Genomic DNA, 23,168 nt, shown 5'->3' on the forward strand with positions numbered 1-23,168 from the left:
ATGCCCACTGGCTCAGGAATGACAATTGTTGGGAAGTCAACAATTGTCACATGGAATGACTGGCCTCTGCCATAGGAATCTAGAGTGTTCTCTGCTAAATCAACTCACAGGAGGAGACATTTCGATTTAAAGCTTTCGTGACTGCAGGGATTCATCTTCTTGGTTATTTCGGTAAAGTCACGTAGAAGGGAACTAATGAAATAATAAAAATAAAACATAATAAAATAATTCTCACGAAGTTTCGGCCACAACGCAAGCAGCCGTCCTCAGGTGAAGAACAGGTCTGTCGGAAAGACAGCGTCTCTCAGGTGAAGAACAGGTCTGTCGGAAAGACAGCGTCTCTCATTCAGACGCTGTCTTTCCGACAGACCTGTTCTTCACCTGAGGACGGCTGCTTGCATTGTGGCCGAAACGTCGTGAGAATTATTTTATTATGTTTTATTTTTATTATTTTATTATTTTCCTTCTACGTGATGACTTTACCGAAAGAACCAAGAAGAGGAGGAGACATGTTTGTCTATTTACGTTTGTATCTTTATGGACTAACCAGGTGTGGACATGGCAGGCGTGAGACCCAACTTACGACTGAGAGTGGTCACGTGTTGATGTTTCACTGAATGTGGTGTACCCTTTGGGATCGGGTTGACGTGATATTTTTAAATATATATATACGAATGCAATAATATTAAAGAAAAACACAAAGAAAAAATTGGCCAACGGCCCCAAAGTAGGACCAAGTCTAAAAAAGAGTCTTGAGACTCTAAATGAAACGTGCATCTCCTCTTAAGCAATATTTAATAATAAAAATATCATAAACGTTTCCAATTTATTACTGTGGCAGGCCAGATGTGTACATTCTCGTATCGTTGAGATCACAAACATCCTCACATGTCAAGTCGTCAGCAGGCGACCTTGTCTATTATTTTTAACTGTGCTTCAATTTCAACATTGTTGTATTTATGGTTTCTGAGCAGGTGCTGCGTTGATTCTTATTTTCAGGTAAAAAGAATTGTATGTATACGAATACACGTGGGTATTTGTTAGTGATGACATTGACATCAATCTTTGTCATCGTCATCATCTACATCAGCCTTTGTCTAGCCACTGCTGGATGTAGGCATCTCTGCAATACCACAATAAATAATATCTCCACTCATGCGTAGGATTTGATCTATTTGCTCCATCTCTGCGGTGATTGCACCCTCGGATGCATTCTTTTCCCTCAGCTGAAATTCCATCGCCAGTCTCTTCCATCAGTCATCATCCCCTTTTGATGTTCTTCCAATCCCACCTACATGTTTTGAACAGTGTAATGTCTCACGTGTATTTTTATGCTGATCCATGACTTCCTAATTATGTCTCTCAGTTTAATTTTAACCGCATCTCTCCACGCTTCTTTGTGTAATTTTCAGCCTTCGTTATATTTTCTCCGTCGTTGCCCACGGTTGTAATCGATGTCATTCACAGTATATCATAGGAGTGGAAAGTGGCAGCGTTCATATGGCCCACTCTGTTGAATGAAAAAGCAGGACTAATGCCGCTTCCGTATCGATGCATACAACAAACACTGCCCCAGTGTTCATTTGTACAGGGAGACACACTCCCTTGTGATATCTAAACTATTTTGTCGCAATTTATTTTTTCTAAAATAATAATAAATACTCGTAACAGTTTCTACATTAGAAAAATGTCTGTAAGGTTTACAGGCAATAATGTGCACTGCTCACAATAGTTGGGCTGTAGCAGTGTCTTTTCAAAAGGTAAATGTTAGGGGGTATTTGTGTGGTTGTTCGGCTGATGTACAGGCAGGTCTCGGTACGTTCTAAATCAGATGCGTTGGTTTTAGAGTTTGTATTTTTTATCGATGTTCACAATCGTGGGGGGTTTGTTGTTGCTCAGCAGGGCGTTACGGTTGTTTGAATAAGACTTTGACAGTGCATTCAACACCCCAGACATCCACACCGGACGACACTCTCGCACATCCACTCGTGTCTCCCTCGACCTGCATCCTGACACCTTTCGTTGTGCTCACCCACGTGCGCACAATGCCTAGCACGAGCCCTGGTGATTTGAGATCGGCAGCTTTTGACGGAACAATACAAAAAAAGTGGTTTCTTATCTTCATTTCTTAAAATAAGTCGCACGTGCCAGTGCTGCTGAAAACAAATACAGTATCTCAAATTGCCCGTGGTCTGGTTTAAAATCAAAACACAGTGCCGTGCAGTCAAAAGTTGTCAAACTTTAATAATTCAAAAATAAAAACAACAAGTCTTCAACCCCGCCATAAGATTGTGTTGCATAAACACAGACTTGTTTGTGCGCTTAGCGATTATTAGAATTATAATTCATAAATGAAGATTATGAAGACAGCAAACGTTAAAGGCTTGACTCCTTTGCTCAAACGAGTGTTGGGGTGGTTCTCATTCAGACCCCAGCTGCTGCTAGATCTGGGCAAGTGGATTTAAGTTCAAATTGCCCTGTTAAGAGGTCAGTGCGGTCAAGAGAGTGATTTCCACAAAGCATTACCTATTTTAATCCCCCCCGCCCCCACATATAAACTTGACCTCTGTAGGCCAAGCAGTCAACCCATAGTGCCGCCACCTGGCCACATATCTTGCTGCTGGTGGTGTGCATACTGTGCGTACAAAGTACGAATCATATATTTATCAAACCGCAGCCCTGGATTGCTCAACTGTTAAAGTGACGATATTTTGTTTTCTCAGGCCACTGAACGCATTGGAATCCCCCACATGGCAGCATCCAGGAGCTGTGTGTGTGTGTGCGCGGTGCTGGTAATACCAAAGATGAACCCACGAAACAGGGGGCATAACCACTCGCTCTTCCGGAATTCTCTGAGTCTGGGTCGATGTTTTCTTCTCATCTCTCGTCGAGTGCCTCGTTTGGATTGCTTGTTGTGTTCAATGTCTTGTTTGTACCGTTTTAGTATTCGCTTTTTTAGCCTCGATGTAACTTGAGCATATTATATGTACACATTGAAAAAGCACAAATTCTTAAACACGCAAATGCGGTGCATTCATCCTCGGCTTGAAGGATCGATCTTATTCAATGAATCGCTACATCATTATACTGTATGTCTACTTTTAACCCCGGAATGACTACAGTCCCAGTATAAACCAACCTACCAATTGGTTCTGCTTGAGGGTGCATCGCTAACTCTTGCTGTAGGCTTTAGGCCCTACAATGCACACGATACCTGGCCAGGTGGTATTGTGGTTACAGCACTTGACTCACAATCACAAAGTTGAGAGTTCAATCCCTGGTCATGATGGGTTTAGCCTTCCTGGGACAATACAATTAACATAACGTAAGTGTGACGTACACAGGTGGTCTTCCTGTGGAGAGACTGGCCCCCACCATGGGAATGTGGAATGTTCACCACATGCTCGATTGTTGAGCATGAGGGACATCCCCCTCCCCGCCATCACTGATTGCTGCACGTTGCCTGTTGTCTCACAATGTGAATTTCAAGTTTTCGTTTGTTGATAACATCTGACGTAGGATGCAACAGTCCATGCCTTGAGCCTTGAAGGCAAGTTACCGTATATGTCACCCTCTCTGGTCTTTTTTGAAACCAATGTTCTCGAGTTTAAATTCTGTATTTGAAGTCCTGTGTCAAAAACAAGATTTCAAACAGCGCAGAAGAAATAAACACAGCTGCCGCACGTGTACTGCACTGTTACACGAGGCAGGCTTCAGTGTCGCCTGTCTTGAGTCATGTGATCAATCCTCCTGCTCTCTGATGGTGGCATTGTGTGCTCCAGTGTCTCCGATGCTATCACAAGAGCCATTCAAAGTGACACTCGATTTAAGACATAGACAGTGGGCTCAGTGATCTAATATTGTGTCCAGAGCACTGAGCCATAACTGCTGAGGTCCTGTGTTTGAATTGGGGTTCCAGCCGCAAGTGATTTCATCGAGAAGTAACTTGTTGACAGTCTCAGCTTTGTCACCAATTTCACTGGGTTATAACAGAAATACATGTGTTTTTTGGAAATGGCCCTTCTTCAAAATTAGCATACTCCTGTAAATTTCTCTGTTATCAGGTGTTGTTGACAAAGGTGTTTTTTTATGTTTATGCTTAGACACGAATGCCAACAAATGTGCATTTACATGTATGTAAAACATTGATATGTCAATTAATTATTTGTATTCTGGCTTTTTATTTTTTGCTAAGAAACTTGGTATAATTGCCACACGATGAATGGTTTTCAGGAAATAGAAACGTGTCTGCCACCGAGTGTGGACGAGAAACCTTTTCAAGTGATTTCAGGTCGCATCTACCGCGAGCAGATGTTGCACTGCTCGCGGCGAGAGTTCCAGATAGAAAAGTCTTTGTCCTATAAATGACACCAAGAGGCACAGTTGGAATTGTGAAAAATAATTAAGTAAAAGCAAAAATTTAAGACGGAACATTGAATATCAAGAGATGGGGCTCAAGTCGAACCAAAGCACGTCACTCAACATAATGACTGCGACTGTTATTGTTTTTACGTCTGGTTACCCGTTTCTGTGCTGACATCAGCTATAAACCCATCCCTATTTAGGGCTTTGTTTATGTTGTGTTTCAGTCTCCTGTGCGATTGTTTACTATTATTAGTAGTGTTTTATACTTATTTTCATCTTTCATTATTTTAAGTATCCTTTTACCACTTTCATTGTGTGGTTTGGACTTGTCTCCACCATAAAAATGTGGAATTTTTACCACTTGTCTGAGGGCCGCCAATCAATACGAGTCCCATGCTTGTTTGGGCATGGGGGAACCTTTTTACATTTTTAGCTGAAGCTGCAACAGTGATTTGAAAAATGTGGAGCTTTGCTTTGCTATCAGACCCTCCTACCAACAGTGAGACAACAACAATACATACTGGCATTGAACAAACCTTAACATTGACACTGAGTGACATTTCTCTATATGTTTCATTTTATCTACTTCTTGTAGCTCTAATTGCAGTGCTTCACACGCTTGGGGTGATGGCCTCAGGTGTGATGGACTCACGATGAGTACACGCATCACCGTGGTTATTATCACTGCTTACACCCGACTGAGTACAAGCCACGGAGTCCACCCGTAGTCGCACCACCCAGACAGATGAGTGTACTCTGCCCAATGTTGAATGGGGTCATTTGGAAAAGTAATTACCCTTCTGTTTACTGACTACAGTCAGTTGCAATGCTTCTAAAATTAAGTTACAATGCTTCAAAAATTACTTGAGATTTTAAAATCATTGTAACTTAATTCCTACTCATTACATTTAAAACTAAGTAATATGATAAATTGATTGCTGTTATGATGGCCCTCTTGAATGTAACATATATTTTTTGTTGATATAACCTTGGAAAGAGCTGCAGTGTTTTATGGTTATACTGTGATTATATGCTATAGTTCATCTGTTATAAGGCAGCAGTAATGACGAATGTGATGAATGTGTTTTTTCTGATTGTAGGTTTTGTCGTAGGGTTCATACAAATTTGCCAGCTCTGTCCTCACATTTTGGTGTCTCTCAAAAATCATTTAAAAAAATTTTCAAATGTTGGTGGCCCGGTACCTCCGAGGACTGAACATAGCAATCACTACCGAGTCCCTGTACTCCAACTCGAGTTTCAGGCACTTCCAACTAACACTGATTCTCAAATATAGGGTGCAGATGGTCTCAGCCAAGTCGCCATAGAGTGCGTAAAAAAGGCTGTCAAAATAAATGTGATTTTTTTTCTACTTAATTTAGAAATATTTTGGCTCTGAGTATCAGGTTGACTGCCATGCAACAAACGTTTCTCTAAAGCAGGATGACACTTGAAGGATCTCAGAAGATGTTACAACACAACTGAATTGCAAGATACTGTACAAAGCAGTGGCAACATGTTCATCATCGTGAACGAGGAGGCGTAATGTAGAGTATGTCATGGATGGTGGAGAAGAGGAAGGGCTTGAGTCTGAACTTGAACAGGGACAGGCAGTCAGGAGAATGGATGGCTGAAAGAAAGGCGCTCCAGACTACGGGGAGAGCAGACGATGAGGACCAAACCTCTGAGTAAACGTCCACTGGGGGCTTTGAAAAAAGAGACTTTGGGGCGAAGAGCACACGATGGATAGTCGAATAAGATAAGATGGTAGCGATAGGCAGGGGTGAGTCCATGGGGCATTTGGAAGACCGTGAATGCAATCTTTTCATTGAACCAGGACTGCACTGGGAGCCAATGGAGGGATCAATGTATTGGGATGATGTGGCTACATATATGGATGTGGGTGTCAGTGAGATTTTGGAGAAATCTGGAATTTGTATAATTTCAGGTTTGTATAGTTCTGTATCATTAGCTTCCACGGGCCATTCTCACATCGGGCGGTGGACTGCTCTGCAAATAATTTTGAATTAATACCGTGTCTCATTACAAGATGCCACATAATACATTTGGAATACATATTGGAAAAAAACAAAACAAAAAAATTGCATGATATTAAAAGTAATCAACCAGTCGATGCTAAATGACACTGAAAAGAGAGTAATGACGATTACAGTCATGATGAAGAACTAGAGGCACACACAGTTGGTTATCTGACTGCTCCATAACGTTACTTTCTAATTAATCATCAAGAGCCCCGAGTGTACGAGGTCGGCCAATCTAATTGGCCGAGGTCATGCCCATAGGCAAGCTTGTTGCTGTTGGCTGTGAGCAATGTTGAAACGCGTCACGTGGCTGTCGGATGTATTGTTGTGTTTCTACCATTGCCATGCCAGTGCAGCAAAGTTTACAGTAAACACCAGCGAAACGCGTGTCTGCTGCATGAAGACTTTGTGTGTGTTTTTTTTGCTTGCCATCATTATTATTATTACTTGAGATGTTTCCCTTTATTGGTGCATTGTCGTAATGATCATAAAGTGAAGGTTTTGCCAAGTGCACACGGGGTATAAGGTGTTGCACATGGTGAAGGGCACTCAATTATCCGTGTTTACTGTACACAGCCACCCGATAGCTTATTTGTTGCACTGAAAATGTACACGAGTGCTTAATTTCAACCACTGCTCACCTCTCTATTCATTAATCACCCCCCGTCCCAGCCGCCCCTCTCCCCCCAGTATGTCTCTCAGCTGACAGTTTTACCTGGCCAGGCGTGTTGGTGCGCACCTGTCAACCGGCGACTTGGAGATGGCGTCTGATTTGTGAATTGTTCCTAGTTACCTGCGTTGCAGACACCCGTCCCAACGGGCAACGAGTAGTCTCACAAGAGGCGGTGCAACAAGTGGGCTCTATAAAAGTCCGTTGAAACGATTTGCCACTCTCCTCTGACATGCGTGGGCTTTGTAAAGAAGACACTTTCGGTTTCCTTCTGCCTTCAACAATTCCACAAAAAAGCAATTGACCAAACATCTCAAGCACGGTGGCGAGATATTATCTCTCTCGCCTGGCAGGCATGAGGTTGTTGGTTGGATCTTGACTGTTTGGAGTTTGCGTGTTCTCCCCGTGGTCGCGTGGATTTTTCTCCGGGTCTCCCGGTTTTTCCCTCCACATTTAGAAACATGCGTTTAAAGTATTTGGCTGCTATTAATTTCCACATGATAAGCCACTTCGGTCAGCTATCATTTGTGCCCAGTTCGCTTTTGAAAATAGCTATATAGCTCAGTGGGCTTTACCCGGTAAAATAAAATATGGTTTGTTTAACACGTAGGCTTTCGCGACCAATATCATCCATAATAGAGTTTTTTGGGTTAGATCGCGTAAATATATTTACGCGATAAATATATTTACGCGATCTAAATTTACGCAATCTAAATATGTTTACGCGATCTAACCCAAAAACCTCTATTATGGAAAATATAGTTTATAGTATCTTTTAAAATGTCTTATGAATTATTGAAGCTTTCCTGAGTAAAAAACGGCACAGCGTGTTTCAGGGTTATTTGCATTGTTGATTTCATAATTAAGCATTGCAAATGCTAGGATCCATGAATTGCAGACGGATAGCTTGCCAAATGAGTTGCATGGGGGTCGAGGGGAGAGAGTGGCAGACTTGTGTTCAGGTAGCAATGGACAGGTTAAGAGCTCTCGCTGTATTGTTCCAAAACACCTCTAAGAGTTGCACTCCAGTGCACCTGCATCATCACTTGCTCACCTGCAGCATGTGTGTTCACAGCTTTATTATGCATCTCTTTAATCACAGGTGTTGGAGGCCGTGAGTCTTCATGCGTGCATGGATCTTGGGACAAGCTCACAGCCTGCAAGGTGCTTTGCTCGACGGGTGTGCGGTTGAAACATTGACACGGGGGGGCACTTCGATTGAACGTTCAAAATACAGCTGAGTCAAGTAGAGGAGGAAGGACTGCAGCATGAAAACACCATGAATTCAAATCCCGAACCATGGTTGACTCGACCCCGTCATGAATATAGTCGTCACCATCATCATCATCTTCTGGTGTTGGTAATTGAGCACCAACTGATGAAGCTGAAACGTGGGATGAGACATCAATAGATTGGCTCCCGCCATGGTAATGTGGAATTCCAGAACTATCGATGGAAATAAGCCAAGACTCATTTGAAAATACACGTTTAACAATGACTTTTGAGAGAAGGAAAATGTACATCTATTCAAGGTTATTTATTTTAAATTATGTTTAATTTACAGCCCTTTGTCAAGTCACTGTCGGATGAAGGCCTTCCCGTGCTGTGCCAGTCATGGGGTTTGACCGTGCTGTGGTTTGGTGAAGGTGTGGTTCATTTATCACTCGCCAATGATGTTGGCAGTGATGTAAGCTGTGGTCAGGAATCGAACTCATGTCACCGGGTTCGCGCCAAAACCACTGCACCATCGCTCCAACCAATTGCTATTTAAAAGATTAAAATGTCATTTTTCATTATTCAAGTGTTGCAAAGGAATTATTATTTCATAAATATCACAAGTAGCGGATTCAAGTGCAGTTATGCTTCAACAGTCTGCCAAGAAAGCAGTAATTTGTGGTTTGATGAGTAGTGCATGAAAAGGGGTAGGGATAACGTGGCTTGCCAAATTTTTTATTAAATCTTAAATTAATAAATGACGGTAATGGTTTCTTCCTCTGAGCCAGCACACACTCCGAGGGACGCAGCCAAGGCAGGTGCAAAGCAAAGCCCCACTCCTGACAAACGGCATGTGCCGATACACAGAGACATGGCCATGCCAATTCATGTGAAATACATTTGCCCCTGCCATATAAATGTGGAATTTACACGAATGGCTTAGGCCCTTAAAATGGAGGCCAGCACCACTCAACATTTATTTTCAACTCACTTGTTTTCCATATTTATAAAAATACAGAATGAGGTTGATGAAATGTGCAAACATGGAGTCGTTGTGTGTGAATCACCCACCTGCAACATGGCAGAGGTGTCCATGGGATACAGTGCACAAAGTAGGTTATCTTCCTATCTATGTGAAGTTAGAGGGCTATTTCCATGCATGTGTAATGACAGGGTGCTGACATGGCAGGGTGACACCTGCTGGCCAGGGAAGGGATTCACGGGTACAGCCACAGGGAAGGAGGTGTCTCTGGGGCAAAGGTCACAGGTGGGGCTAGCAGAGATACTCCGGGAACCTGCTCGAAGGTTCCACGAGAGGGCGTTGCAGGAGGCGGGGCCTAGCTACGCCTGGGGGGATATAAGGGGGAGCGGACCCGGAGCTCGGGGCTCGTGTGTGGGTCCTGGGCCCTGGCGTGTCGCTGGTCACCGACATCTCTCTCCGTCGTCTGGCCACGTGGAAGATCTCCTGCGTGGGTTCCATCGCCGTCGTCGTCGTCACGCCGCCAGCCTGCGGCGGAGACGAGTGAGGGCGAGGGGACCATGCCGAGTGATCGGTTGTGCGTGTAGCCGGGAGAGGTGTTACTGCCTAGAGTATATTCAGTGGGAGAAAGAACCAGTGTTGGCCTGTGTTGTGCCCAGTGTGAGTAATAAAGAAGAAGTACGCTATCGTGGAAGTCGCTCATTACACATGTATGGAGTTTGTCCTGGCACCATGGAATTGAGTAAACTTCCTGGGCAAAAGTCTGCTGAAAAACAGCCTTGAAATTCAGTGAGGCTTACTTGGGTACACATTTCTCGGTGTTACAGTCGTCTTGATATCGCCACTTGGGGAGAGGGGAATTCCCACCACTGCCTCTTGACCACCAAATGAAAACACATTCCTCCTGCGGAGGGAGCTGGTAGGAACGTTAGGTTGCTCGGTCAATGGCCAGGGTCAACGGCGGCGTGGTGTATTCCGCAAATATGGCCGACTGTGAGAGCGGGCACAAACCGGCGTGAGTAGGTTAAACGTTGAGTTTTATAAGGGCACCAGCCCCTCCCTCCCCACCCAGCCCCACCCCTCTCACCCCCCACCCAGCCCCACCCTCCCCACCCAGCCCCTCCCCACCCAGCCCCTGCCCACCCTCCTCTCCCCACCCAGCCCCACCCTCTCCATCCAGCCCCTCCCCACCCTCCCCACCCAGCCCCTCCCTGCACGACGGACACAATAATCCCCTGTGGGCTGGTGTAATCAGGAGGTTCCTATCAGTATTAGTGCTACCCCAGTACTTATTTGAGCGTGGAGACATTTTGACTTTTCAATCATTACACACCAAATGTATACAACAGCAGCAATAACTTCTCTCTCTCTCTCAAACACTCTTTCATGAGCCCTAACCCTTCGGTGTCATACTCACAAAAGCCTCCTATGCAGCAACAGGATCGAGGTGGGTGTGGGGGAGGCAGTGCCGGATTTTCCAGGAGCAAACGTTACATGTGCAGTAGCTACTTATGTAGTAGTAGCTACATATGTAGTAGCTACGGGCCTCGCACTTTCAAGGGCCCCGCGCTAAATGCTTTCAAGCTATCAATTCAGGTTCATTGATTCTGCACTTGCTCTATTACTATAGTACTATACCGCCTTCAACTTTTATGAACGACTGGGTGTTTAAGGTTAGCGATTTGTCGTATTATCCGGCTGTATAGCAAATGGAAAAGATACAATTACTTTACTATGCAAGTAAAAAATGTGTTGGTTTTAATATTTATGGGTGATTTTTTTATTTAGGGCTCCTTTATAACGTGGGGGTGGGGGACATCCCAAGAAATTGAATTCGCGAGCCTGGCTGGAGCCTCGGAGCCGGCGTGTTAAAGCGTTGAGCGGGGGGGTAGCGGGGAGGGGGAGCGGGGGGGAGCAGGGGGGGGGGGGGAGCGGGGGGAGCAGGGGGGGGGGGAGCGGGGGGGATGATTTCCCGCAGCCACCGAGCGCGGCGAGCCAGCAGGTGGCGGCACTTCTGCGGCGTCAGAAACAGCCGCACGCCCATTTAGTCTCAAGGCTCCCACCACCCCCACCACCACCCCCACCACCACCACCCCCCACCCCCACCACCCCCACCACCACCACCCCCCACCACCACCACCCCCCACCACCACCACACCGCCTTCTCTACTGGATGCAAGGGTTTTGCCACCATGTCCTGTCTTTTTCCAGAAAATCTGAAAGTCTTCCCAGAACATTAAAGGTCCCACTAATTTTTGTCAGTCGCGTAATAATACTGCACTCGGGACGTTTCCATGTAGTTCTCCCCTCCTCCGCTATCGTAGGATAATCTTCTGCGCACGATGGAGCTGATGAAACGGTTGTCACTTTAGCGCAGCCTAACACGACTTCTAGCAGGGACACATTAACACGTTTGCTTGTTTTAGATATTATTGTTAGATTGTGTTTTTTATCAGTCCAAAAAAATGCCTGTCAAATGCATGACTATGCTAACACGTGTCTCTGCTCTCGTTGAATGACCCAATTTGCATCCACATTTTTCAATGCAGATAAATATCAGAAGTAGCATCGTCAAGAAAATCTCTCAGCCAGCAGAGAGCATCGTGTTCCCTGACAGCATCCCAGACACCTTCCTCGGCACGCAAGAGAGGTTGATGCTCGGCCACCTTGTTCGTGGAAGCATTCGACACGACTCAAAGCCACGCCGTGGCAAGGCTACTGTCACGTGCACCGTACACCCAAAGCCTCAATCAGCCAAACTTCCAAGAAAAAAAAGAGATGATGTTCTCACGGTGGCCTGCCGTGACCACCCTTTCATTTAATTTTATTTTTATTTTTATTGTTTTATTTAATTTAAATTTATGAATGATGCCCTGACTGGTGAGCATTTTAAATTTCGTTGTACTGGTGACAATGACAATAAACGATCTATCTTACGATTGACAATGGCACATCCTCTGTGCGTGGACGTTTTGCCACTCGCCCCGCTCATTATAACTGCGGCACACGCAGGGAGAATTTGATCGAGATAAATGATCGCCGTCACCGGCTTGACAAACGAAACGCAATCGCGCTCAAATTCCCCGTCCAGTGGCCATCTCGGTGGGAGAAACAGACCGCGGAATGTGCACTTTATTCATTTGAAGCGACAATAGTTAGCGTTGTTTTATGGGCAGGGCATGCAAGTGTTCATGCCAGAACAGAAAAAAGCCTAGGTGCTGTCATATTTGTCCATCTGCAAGGGTCACAAGACGCACGTTGGAAATGGCAGCACGGCAGTCGGTGTGCTCGTGTGTGGCTTGTGTTAGTGGTGCATTACTGAATTAGGCAAAAATAGAACTAATCTCATTTACTCTCACATGATGCATTCTAAAGAGCAACTTCCCCCCCCCCCCGCCACTGTAATGATTGACTTGTTTTTGGTACAAATATGAAAATATACATTCTAGATTTTTTTTTTATGGCTAATAGGCGAGATTGAGGCGAGATTGGTGACAGAATGACAGCCAAAAGAGACAATTTGGCTGTGAGGATGACCGCTGTGGAGATGAAACGATGATATCCACTCCTGTGCACTAGCGAGATAGCTTATGACATCGCTGGGTAGATGATTCATACCAGGTCAGCGTTCTGACACAGCACGGTGAACTCAGTTACGAAGCAATACAAATAATTGGTGTGGTTTCTCAATCAGATTTCTTTGTATTATATCTAGTTTTTTTCAGAGCAGACGCCCTGGAGGCATGTGGTTGACTCAACTGTGACTCAGTCATCATTAAACGGTGTTGAGTAATGCGTGAGGTGCCCAGACTGCCCACGTGGGTCTCCGGTTATGTCAGGGCTGGCACAGGCTCCACCGTTACATTCGCCTCCCATCGTGAAGGGGATTCCCTCAACGACATTTCACCTTAGAGCTGACTCCCAGAAGGCCGTGTGGCGGCTGGGTTGTATGAAAATAAACGTTTATATCTGTTTTACGTGGAGAGGCAAATGTATGAAGGAGACGTATGGTTTGCATATCCATTTTGTTACTTATATTCTCCACAACAACGCTGATTGTTTTGTGTTAAAACTAATGGATACTGCTGCTGATGCCTTTATTGTTTCCCACTAACACAGAGGTCCGTTCAAAGTAAATGTTTTTTTTTACTATTTTCGACATTTAACAGGGGTTTCCCCTGAGCTGATGGTGGAAACTCCATGTTTCAATAGCAGGGACCAATCATCTGAAAGGGACAACGAACGTTGACTCAATTTTCCAACCCCCCACAAGGAAAGATGGGGTGAGTTAGCCCAGACCAGGATTTCTACTCAAGGCAACATGACCACGAGCCGATGACTTGAACCAACTGAGCCACTCTCCATGCATTGAAGATCAGATTGAAAGAAGAGTGAACATTTGGCTGGCTATTGTTTACATAACTACAGAATGCATTCATGTTACGATTGAGTTCACTCCAAATTAGAATTTGAACTCGCAAAACTTCTGATGAGGGATCGCGCGCGATAACAACACCACCACCTGAGCGAGGTGACACGAGGAGATTACAATCTCGTTACAAATGTTAAGTGCTGAAAATAAACATGTCATTCGTTCGTCATCCCTCCGAGCAATGTGTTCTGCCCAAGCCCACTTGCATTCCTTGCCAGTTAATCTGGTGTCTCCAACTTGTGTTAGTCGATCAATGCCTTTTGTTGTCTCTCAGTATAATTCCACACACACGTGCATCCATCCATGCTTTAGCTTCGGTCCATTGTTTTATGTCGATGTCCACGTGTCTGGTTCTTATGTCACGACAGGTAATATTGCACTCATTAAGAACGCTATGTGGGCACATTGGTTCGCTGCTTTTCCAGATCAAAGTCAACTTTCCGAAAATAACTCCACTCTGCTCTAGAGTTCACCTCTTTCACGTTACCATTTTAGTCCCGGACTTGTTTTAATCCAGCTAAGAAAATATACCGAAATTATTTTACAGAAAATAATCTTAACAACTGTAATCTGAAGAGGTTGCATTCATGAGCTGCTTGCTATATTTAATCAGAGTTGCAGCATTTGTTTTTAATACCACTGTCACCAACTCGTTTCGATCCAAGTCACGATCCAGAGGAGGCTCTCACCAAGGCATGTAACTCACCCGACCCACAGTGGCTCTCTCAAGAGTGCCCATTTTAGGCAGAGCCGACCCAGAGGAGGTGCCAGAGCTTGAATTAAGCTGTGGCCTGCGGGCAGGGTGCTGGCACACATGGGCGATTGCGAGGGGCCGGCCATGCTCTAATAGCACACAATTGGGAGCTGCGCTCACACCTGAACGCCCTGAAGCAGAGCTCGAGAGCAGCAGGCCCCTCTCGTGTCGCCGACCGGGTAGGGGACATTCCATAATTGTAAAAGAAGGATCTATTAAAGTTCAAGCACCCCCCCCCCCCCTCGACCACCTAACTCCTCATCTTCTCCTTCCCCTGGTCCGACTTGCCTGCAGGCGCCCTCTCTCTCCCCAGGTGCATTGCGCGATAAGCAATTTGATTAAAACATTTGTCAAGAATCAAGAGGAACATTTTGAAATAATGAGCCATACCCTCAACAAAAATTGCCTTTGGTTTGTATCGTCGGCACATGCGTGTGGATGTATGAGGTGCATCGATTTGGAATACACCAGGTTGGTTAAGATGGTCAATCTCCAATTCCATCCCCACACCATCCTCCCTAATCTCCCTGTGCAGCCTTACCCACGTGTCATATCCAATCCATTGTGCCACACAATGTGTATTGCGTGTCGATTTATGATAATTAACAGCTTGAATGGACACGTATTGTATGTGCGGTGAATGCAGGTTTAGAGGAAACCCATATGAGGAAAAAAACGTAACTCTGCATATAGGTCTGCAACCTACCTGTTGTACTGCCTCTCATAGGAACCTTGTTATTGCTTGCAGGTCAACGTGAGTTCATCGTACTGGTGTCACGGACAATGTTATTTTGGATTGTTGACTAGATGTCCATTATACATAGTTCTGGTTGTTGACTATTGTTGTTTATTAGTCATGTGTATTAGTCATGTCAATCGTCATATTAGTCATATAACCCTTTCTGGCAATAAAACAGTTGTGTCAAGATGTTAATACACCAAACGGAATCCTTGTTCAAGGAGTCCTGTGTCTGCCTCCTTGAATAAGGACTCCGTTTGGTGTTTTAACATATTGATACCTGTTTCATTGCCATACATGGTAAAACCTATTGTTATATTTCAATACTGGCAAGAAAGGTCCCATATATTAGTCATGTTTATAAAATAAAAATTCCCTTTTTTCTCGACGCAACTCCTGCAGACCCTCCATTCCCATTTGCCACGCCTGTCACTTTGTCTGGGTCGACATTGAAAAATGGCTTCTTGTCTCAATGGGCCTCACCCGAAATAAACTGACTAGCATGACCCACCAACCCTAGCTCAATTTCGAGGAATTACCAATTTGTGCCACACCGACCCATCCCTACGTGGCCATCCTGGGTGTTCTAGATAAGGGGAAGTGGCCGTTGCACGTGGGCAGCAATGACAGCTTCTGTGTCATTAATTCGTGGCCATGGTTCTGCTGGGTGTGCTTCCCGTTGTCTTAGGGTCTTTAAACTGCTCTTCATTTGTCTCAAGTATGATGAAATGCCAGTTTTACAGTTGATTTGCTGCTCAAATGAGCATTGCGGCAGTGCTCATGTTCTGTTCTCAGCCCTGAGCCAGTCACAATTTACCATGCGGATATATCGTGAATTCAATAATTTCCCACGTATTCAATACGTTTGCTTAGGAAATAATTTATGTAAAACGTGCCATGCGCAACAGTATTGTATCCAGTAACCTAATTTCCAATGCATTAGTAACGATGTACTGCATAGTTACTCATGAACTATGAACAACTTTTGTATCTATTGTATGTTGTACATACCATGAAATTATAACATTAAATTGCTTTTCTAGGCTATAAAGTTGATTTAAGTTCAATTCTTATTTCATATTTTCCCCATCTCAGTAAGAAAATATTATTTTCCTACTTTATTTTAACTTAACTGATATATCTCTCTTCTTGGTTCTTTCGGTAAAGTCACGTAGAAGGGAAGAAGATGAATCCCTGCAGTCACGAAAGCTTTAAATTGATATATCTCTAAAGCGTTTCCAAGTATAACATTTGATCAGTAATGCGTGAACACTTCTCTAACTTCAGTTATATTGGACAACGTTTGCAATGGCACCTAATTGTGTCTGAATCTGTGTACAAAGTGGCTGCATTTTCAAGAGAAATGTTTACATTATTTTGCAACAAGTGTGTGACTTCATGAAAATGAACACCATTATGCAATAGCCTATTTTCACCGTCTGTCAAATTTGACAACTGTTTCAATGAAAGTCGGTTCAGGACGTGTAATATTTGTGTCACAAGCCCTGCGGCTGCCTACGCCACACCCTACATCTCACCTGAAATGTACTCTCCGACTCCACCGTACTCCGCCGTGTCCCGCTATCTGAAAGGCTGCTATTCGAGAAATTTCAACAACTTCCAACAATGCAAAACACACGAATAAACGCACAAGTGAAAAGGAAAAACATAATTCAATTTTTTTTTATTTTAATGGAATTTCCGCAACGTGTGCAAAACGTAAAAGTGAAAAAATAGAACATGTGGTAATAAAAAAATAACAACGTAATAATTAATCTCAAACCCATAACCTTTTAAAAGTATGGTACAGTTCATACATAAAAGCAATGTATCATGCATAAATAGAAAGAATCGTTTTATGAGCTCTCCACGTTGAGACCAGACACTCAACTTTACTTGAATCGTTCTCAAATTGACGTATTTTCATAACATGCAAAGTTCTTGTATAGCCCTCAGGTCCACAGTACAATCTCTTCAGCCGACTAAATGAAGGTGAGAAGCTGCAATTGTTCAGTGCCCAACTAAGCCAAATTAATCTTGCCGCAATTTCTACAAAATGAACAACACCCACTCTCCGTTAACCCCATTGACTCGCTGTGCTTGTAGACTTGTTTTGGATACCATTGCAGGTCGAGTTTGAAGTGTAGGGACTGCAACAAAACACATTTGCCTTCCCAACATTCGAAATCTATTTGAAAACAAGTACTTGAGTCTTCCAAGCACAGGATGAAACTGGGTTACTGGCAGATGTAGCCAAAAGAATGAGACTAAATCTTCACATTCGTCACCGAGTGTTTATGATTTATGAACCATAAAAAAACCACGATTCATGTCAACACATGTTAGCAAATGATCTTTGTCCAATTTTTGGACAAAACTATGACAATCACCAATAGCGCAAATGGCCAATGAAACATTTTCATATGCTTCATTGGTCATTCGTCATGGTATTAATCTGACCCTTTAATACTTTCCACCGTAGGGTAAAACATGAAGTTTCCCTTCCCCTTGCAAACTTCAAAAGCTCATAAGGTCAATTGTGACAGTTTTTTCATAAACCTGACAGTTTTATTTGTTTTTAATGATGTGCTTGTCTCTCGCAAGAGTCCCCTATGGCAATGTTGTCAATTGACAGAAATCAACTGTTTGCAACGTGGTAACGATGTGTGTTGTATGCACGTACAGCCAAATTGTCAGTATTTGCATGTCCATGGTCAGATTGAGAAAACAAACGCTTCCTTGAGTTCATTTGCTAACCCCCCCCCCCCCCCCATAGTGCATTTGGATTCACTCAATATTGCATCGGAGTGCTGGGTTTTGTTTTGTTATCAGATAATTACTGGGAGATACAAACACATGACTATGTGCGTCAAAGGGTGGAGCAGTAGAAGCATAGAGCGTAAATGTGAAGCCCGGATCATACAATGAACATCAACCAACTTTTACAATGACATTTAACTCTGTAAAAATTCTACCAAAGTATTGCTTAGAAATGCATGTTTATTACCATCGACAATAACATTCCTCGTAAAATAAAAATCTAAACAAGATAACAAAAAAAATCCATTTATGAAATGCGAATACAGTACAAATTGCGTAGTGCAGTCACCCCACCCATAGCAGCCCGTCAACGGAAGAGTCGTAATTACACAGCAACAAACCGAACTCGATACGACACGAAATTCCCAACAGATCCCAACAGCAAATCTATCAACTACAGCAGGCATGGTCTCCTTTGAGCGTCGCGGACCCGTCTGCGTCCATCTTTCCAGAATGTGGTCCAGAGCTCAAGTCACCGGGCAGCAGGTCGAGGTAACTATGCACGTTTTGAGTGAATGGTTTTCAATCAACCACCGTAGCTGTCCAAAACGTACGCATTCCTATGCCGGAGGCCAGACACTGCTTAAGACAACCACCGTTGACTTTACAAGAATTAGTTCTCATTTTATTGACCGCGGAGAGATGATGAACCTAGTTGACTTGTGACGGGATTGGAATTGCAACCTTTCAATTGAGTGGTACTCACATTACAGTGCCACCTGGTCAGTTGGCATGATATTGGGTGTTTATAATCGATGATTCTACAGTTAGAATCTAAAGGTCCTCTTTGTTTAATAAAACCAGAAGTGGGTACAGACAATGTTGAAATGTTCATTAACAAAACATAGAATTGTAGGAAATGTATTCACGTGTTATTGATGTCAACACAACGGGTGCAATGCAAGCATCACATGTGTGTGTCTCTATCATCAGGTGGCAGTCCTTTCAGGGGCTTAACATTTGACAGATTGGTCTCTATTCGCGGTCAAACTATTTCAGACTTTCTTCCTGACCACCAACTGCTCATGGATTTACCTGAATTCCTGAACACAAAAAAAACTGTACATAAAAATACAATTACAAAAATGTATATACAAATATATTTTTGCAGGTATGTGCAATATGGATAGAAGACTGACATTGTGAATAAGTTGTTGTAATTACTTACATCCAGCTCAACTGAGTGCATAATACCCATGTGTGTCACTTATGACCCCACTTACAATGCAGCACAGACATAGGGGATTAATCCGATGAGCATGCTGTTCAGTGCAGAGGGGCATGCAGCCTCAAATTAATTCCCTGCTCACGACAAAATCTTATAAACCCCACTGAAATGTACAGGAAATTTAAGGCACACAGTACACCTGAACACCTTGCGTGACTTGTTTTGTAAGCGCCAAATACACATCACTCGAATTCTGCGGTGTGATGACCAATCTCTCTTTTTGTCTGAATTTTTATAACACCCCAAGACTTTCATTGAGTTTTAACATAGTTACATCTATTACCAATACTCCCCCCCGCCCGAGTAATGTAGCAGTCCATTGTCCCGACAGGTGCTGGGGAAGAAGTGGTCTGCACCACCTTGCTCTGCCGTCCGGGGGCTGTGCTGGTAGAAGCCCGGGATGCCCCCGATGGACAGGGCCAGGCTGTAGTCAGAGAAGGGTGCAGACGTGGCGGGGAACGGGTACTGGGCAAGTGCCGACAGCGGTGAGCTGGCATTGTGCCCACCCATCCGCCCGCACATCTCGTCCTCCATGTCCATGCCGTTGCCACTGCCACCACCACCTCCGCCGTCGCCACCACCACCACCAACGAAACTGGAGAAGCACGACTCCGTGGGGTCGGGCTCGGCCCAGGGCGGCGGCGACACCCCGAGCCCCGGCGACGGCAGCTCGCTGACGCCAACGCCGAGGGCGTGCGGAAGGTGCACCGCGCTTGGCACCGGCGGCGGTGCCACCATGCCTGGCGCTCCCAGCATGTCCGGCAGGGACGGCGCAGGGCCGATGCCGCCCAGCTGAGACGGCAAGGGTGGGGACATCTCGGAGCTCCCGTAGGCACAGGGTGCAGGGTCGTGGGGTTTGTCGCACGCCGATGACACCGCGGATGGCCCCGCGGAGTGCCGCGCGGGGGCGCCACTCTCCGCCCCCTTGCGCTTCCTCTTGCGGCGGAATGTGCCGTTGTCGAACATCTTCTCGCAGTTGGGGTCCAGGGTCCAGTAATTCCCCTTGCCTATAGATAACACATTGCAGCAGCGTTTTAATTGCAGCACACTTGCTACACATTACATTGTTCAAGTGATGTCAAAGCAGAGCTTTCAAGATATTTACACTGGGAAAACACTGCAATGACATTTAAAATGAAGTTAAGTGTCTGCATTGTCAAACAAAGCATCGGGCAGTGCTCATCTACCTGTGTGTATGGCCCTAACCCGTGAGTGGAAATTCCACATTCTTATGGCAGGCACCATTGTATTCGTCGGAAGACAAAGGCCAGAGAGAGAACGGGAGAGTCGACTGCTGACAAGCATAACATGAGTCCGAGAAACATTTAAATTCAGTAAATAAATGCAATTGGATTCCAACATGCCGTGGGAAACCAAAATGAAAAATAATTATCAATGTAAGGCAGACGGGATGCGGAGGATCTTTGGCAAATAGCCAAATGCCCAGGGGCTCTGAGTGGCAGTGATATTCAGCAACGAAACACGAACAGGGGCGGCCTAAGTGGTGTTTAAACATCCCCCACGTGGTGCCACAGGCATGTAGGTCAGGTCGGTCTGCTTACGTCATTACACATTCCTGATCCTCCCTCTCAGCACGAGTCACAGTCGCGTTAAACACTACAGTGCACACTCTCTTTGGAGTGAGCGTTTCACAGTTTTATTTTTCCACGACAATACCCCCTCCCCCCCCCCACGTGTATTTCCCTTGACCCCCTTTGACAAACACTCACGCACAAAGACCCCCCTCGTTGGCTTTGTAAACTGTTGAAGCGACTGATGTTACCTGCACTCACATACACGCATGCGCTGACAAAGACAAAGATCCCCCGTATAGCCTGTAACAGACTGTTGGGGAAAGTGCTGTTAACGAGCACATACGAAGACCGACACGGTATACGAGGGGGTGGGTGGCCAACACCACGCCCGACCGCCTTTGTCTCCCCAGTGGCGACGTTTACACACCGCACCAGGTACTAATTTGAGGCTGAGTCGACCTAGGGGAGGCCCAGGACCGGTTCAGATAATCGTCACTGGAATCAAACTCGGTTCGCCGGGTTCGTAGCGCAGCGCGCTGACCGCTCCACCACCGCTCCACCTGCACACGCTCTCGTTCATTCACACGCACTCTTCATTCATTCGCACTCATTCATTCATTCGCACGCACGAACAGACTGATGCAAACCCAGTGGCGGCGTGGCGAGCTCACTCGCCACCCCGCCACCCACACAAACCCACGTCGCTCCTCGCCTTGCGCACGCCACTTTTCACAAACGAGTGAAAGTTTGCGTGCGTGACAATTCGCATCCACAATCACAAACGCGCACTCCACTGCGGCCTCTCTCATTCTCTCTCACTGTATACTCACAATCCATATATCACAGCAGCGCACAAACACCGAGACGAACGCGTCTCACGCACTTTCCGAGACCCAAGCTCACCGTCGCACGCCGCCCATACGCACACACACAACCACGTGCGCACGCACGAACGCACTCGGACTAACGCTGCCACCCCATCCATCACTCGCCGTGGCGTGCACACCTGGGTCATCCTCGTCGCGCGGGACCTTGCGGAAGCAGTCGTTGAGCGACAGATTGTGCCGGATCGAGTTCTGCCAGCCCGCCTTGCTGCGTTCGTAGTACGGAAAGTTGTCGGTCACGTACTGGTAGATCTGATTGAGCGTCAGCTTGTGATCGGGCGCGCCCTGGATGGACATTGCGATGAGCGCCGAGTATGAGTAAGGAGGACGCGCCATGCGGGCCAGGCTCGCCTGCGACGCTCCGGGCATCGAGTGCCAGCTCATCCCCGCACCACCACCACCACCAGCCGCTACCACCACCGCATCCCCAGCCGTCATCATCATCGGTGCGTTGAGGCCGTGGGGTCCCACGGGCTGCTGCTGCTGGTGGTGGTGGTGCTGGAGTTGTTGGTGGTGGTGGTGACACGAGGAGTTTGACCCCGCCACGCCGTACGGAGGCGGGGGCACAGAAGGCGGTGGGCTGCCTCCCTGCGCCTCGGATGCGTTGGCACCTCCGTGCAGGAGCCAGGAGGCAGGGGGTGCGGACGAAGTCGTCGACGAGGTGGCAGCCGCTGCTGGGGTGAGCGGCGGAGAATCCCAGCCGGGGACTTGAGAAGCTCCCGCCGCTTGTGCAGTAGGCGCCAGTGACGGATAGGAGGCGAACGCGTTGTAGTACGCGGCCATACCTGCCGGGCAGGTGCGCGTGCGCGCACGTGCGCACGTGCGCGTGTGAGTGAGAGTAGGGAGGGGGAGACGGCACGCGCGTGTGTGGGTGCGCGCGCGTGTGAGCCGCGCCCGGGTGCGCAGAGGAGGGTGGAGAGAGAGACGAGAGAGATGCCCCCGTGGCACGCGCCCGGCGTGCGACAAATCACTCAGACTGCAGGCCAGGCGTCAGGGGCGGCGCAATAAATAGCTAGGGCCATCAACCCCCCTCCATCCCCTTCACCTGTCCGCCCGCCCACCAACAACTTTTGCCCCAACCCCCATCATCATTCTTCATCGCCGTCCCCCGAGGCACTCACGTGTGACCTGGACACTCGCTTGGTTCTGGGGCAACTGGTGGTGTGCGGCTGGGTTGGCTGAGCCACTCTCCTCCTCCTCCTCCGCCTGTTTCTGCTGAATGGGGTGAGGGCAGAGGAAACCACCGTGCCCCAGACCTGCATAACTACTTTCTGCCTGGTTGATCCGTCAGCACAGAGGCTGGGTAGCACTTGAGGTGGGAGAGCATTAGTGGAACCAGTTTATGTATACGGCCAATACTATTAATATCACTCTTAAAAGCATAACTTGCATAGAGTATTTATTTTATTTAGCTTTTAGACATGTCGGCTAAAATAAAACTTTTTCTACCTTGTGTGGAACCGACGGATGGAATGAATATCAGGTCCGATCCATAAATGAACCTGTGT

General features: G+C 46.0%; 1 protein-coding gene across 1 annotated transcript; it reads right to left on the reverse strand.

The window, feature by feature from the left end:
* Positions 1 to 16,793: 16,793 nt before the first annotated feature.
* Positions 16,794 to 22,624, reverse strand: LOC133343310 (forkhead box protein I2-like). Its single transcript, XM_061552802.1, has 2 exons — positions 21,783 to 22,624; positions 16,794 to 20,248 (listed from the first exon to the last, which is right to left on the reverse strand). Exons 1-2 carry the CDS (start codon positions 22,441 to 22,443, stop codon positions 19,521 to 19,523), a joined length of 1,389 nt encoding a protein of 462 aa, XP_061408786.1. The 5' UTR covers positions 22,444 to 22,624; the 3' UTR covers positions 16,794 to 19,520.
* Positions 22,625 to 23,168: the final 544 nt, after the last annotated feature.

The sequence above is a fragment of the Lethenteron reissneri genome, chromosome 17 (genome assembly GCF_015708825.2).
Source record: "Lethenteron reissneri isolate LAM-NWPU_2019-01 chromosome 17, ASM1570882v1, whole genome shotgun sequence".
NCBI lineage: Eukaryota > Metazoa > Chordata > Hyperoartia > Petromyzontiformes > Petromyzontidae > Lethenteron > Lethenteron reissneri.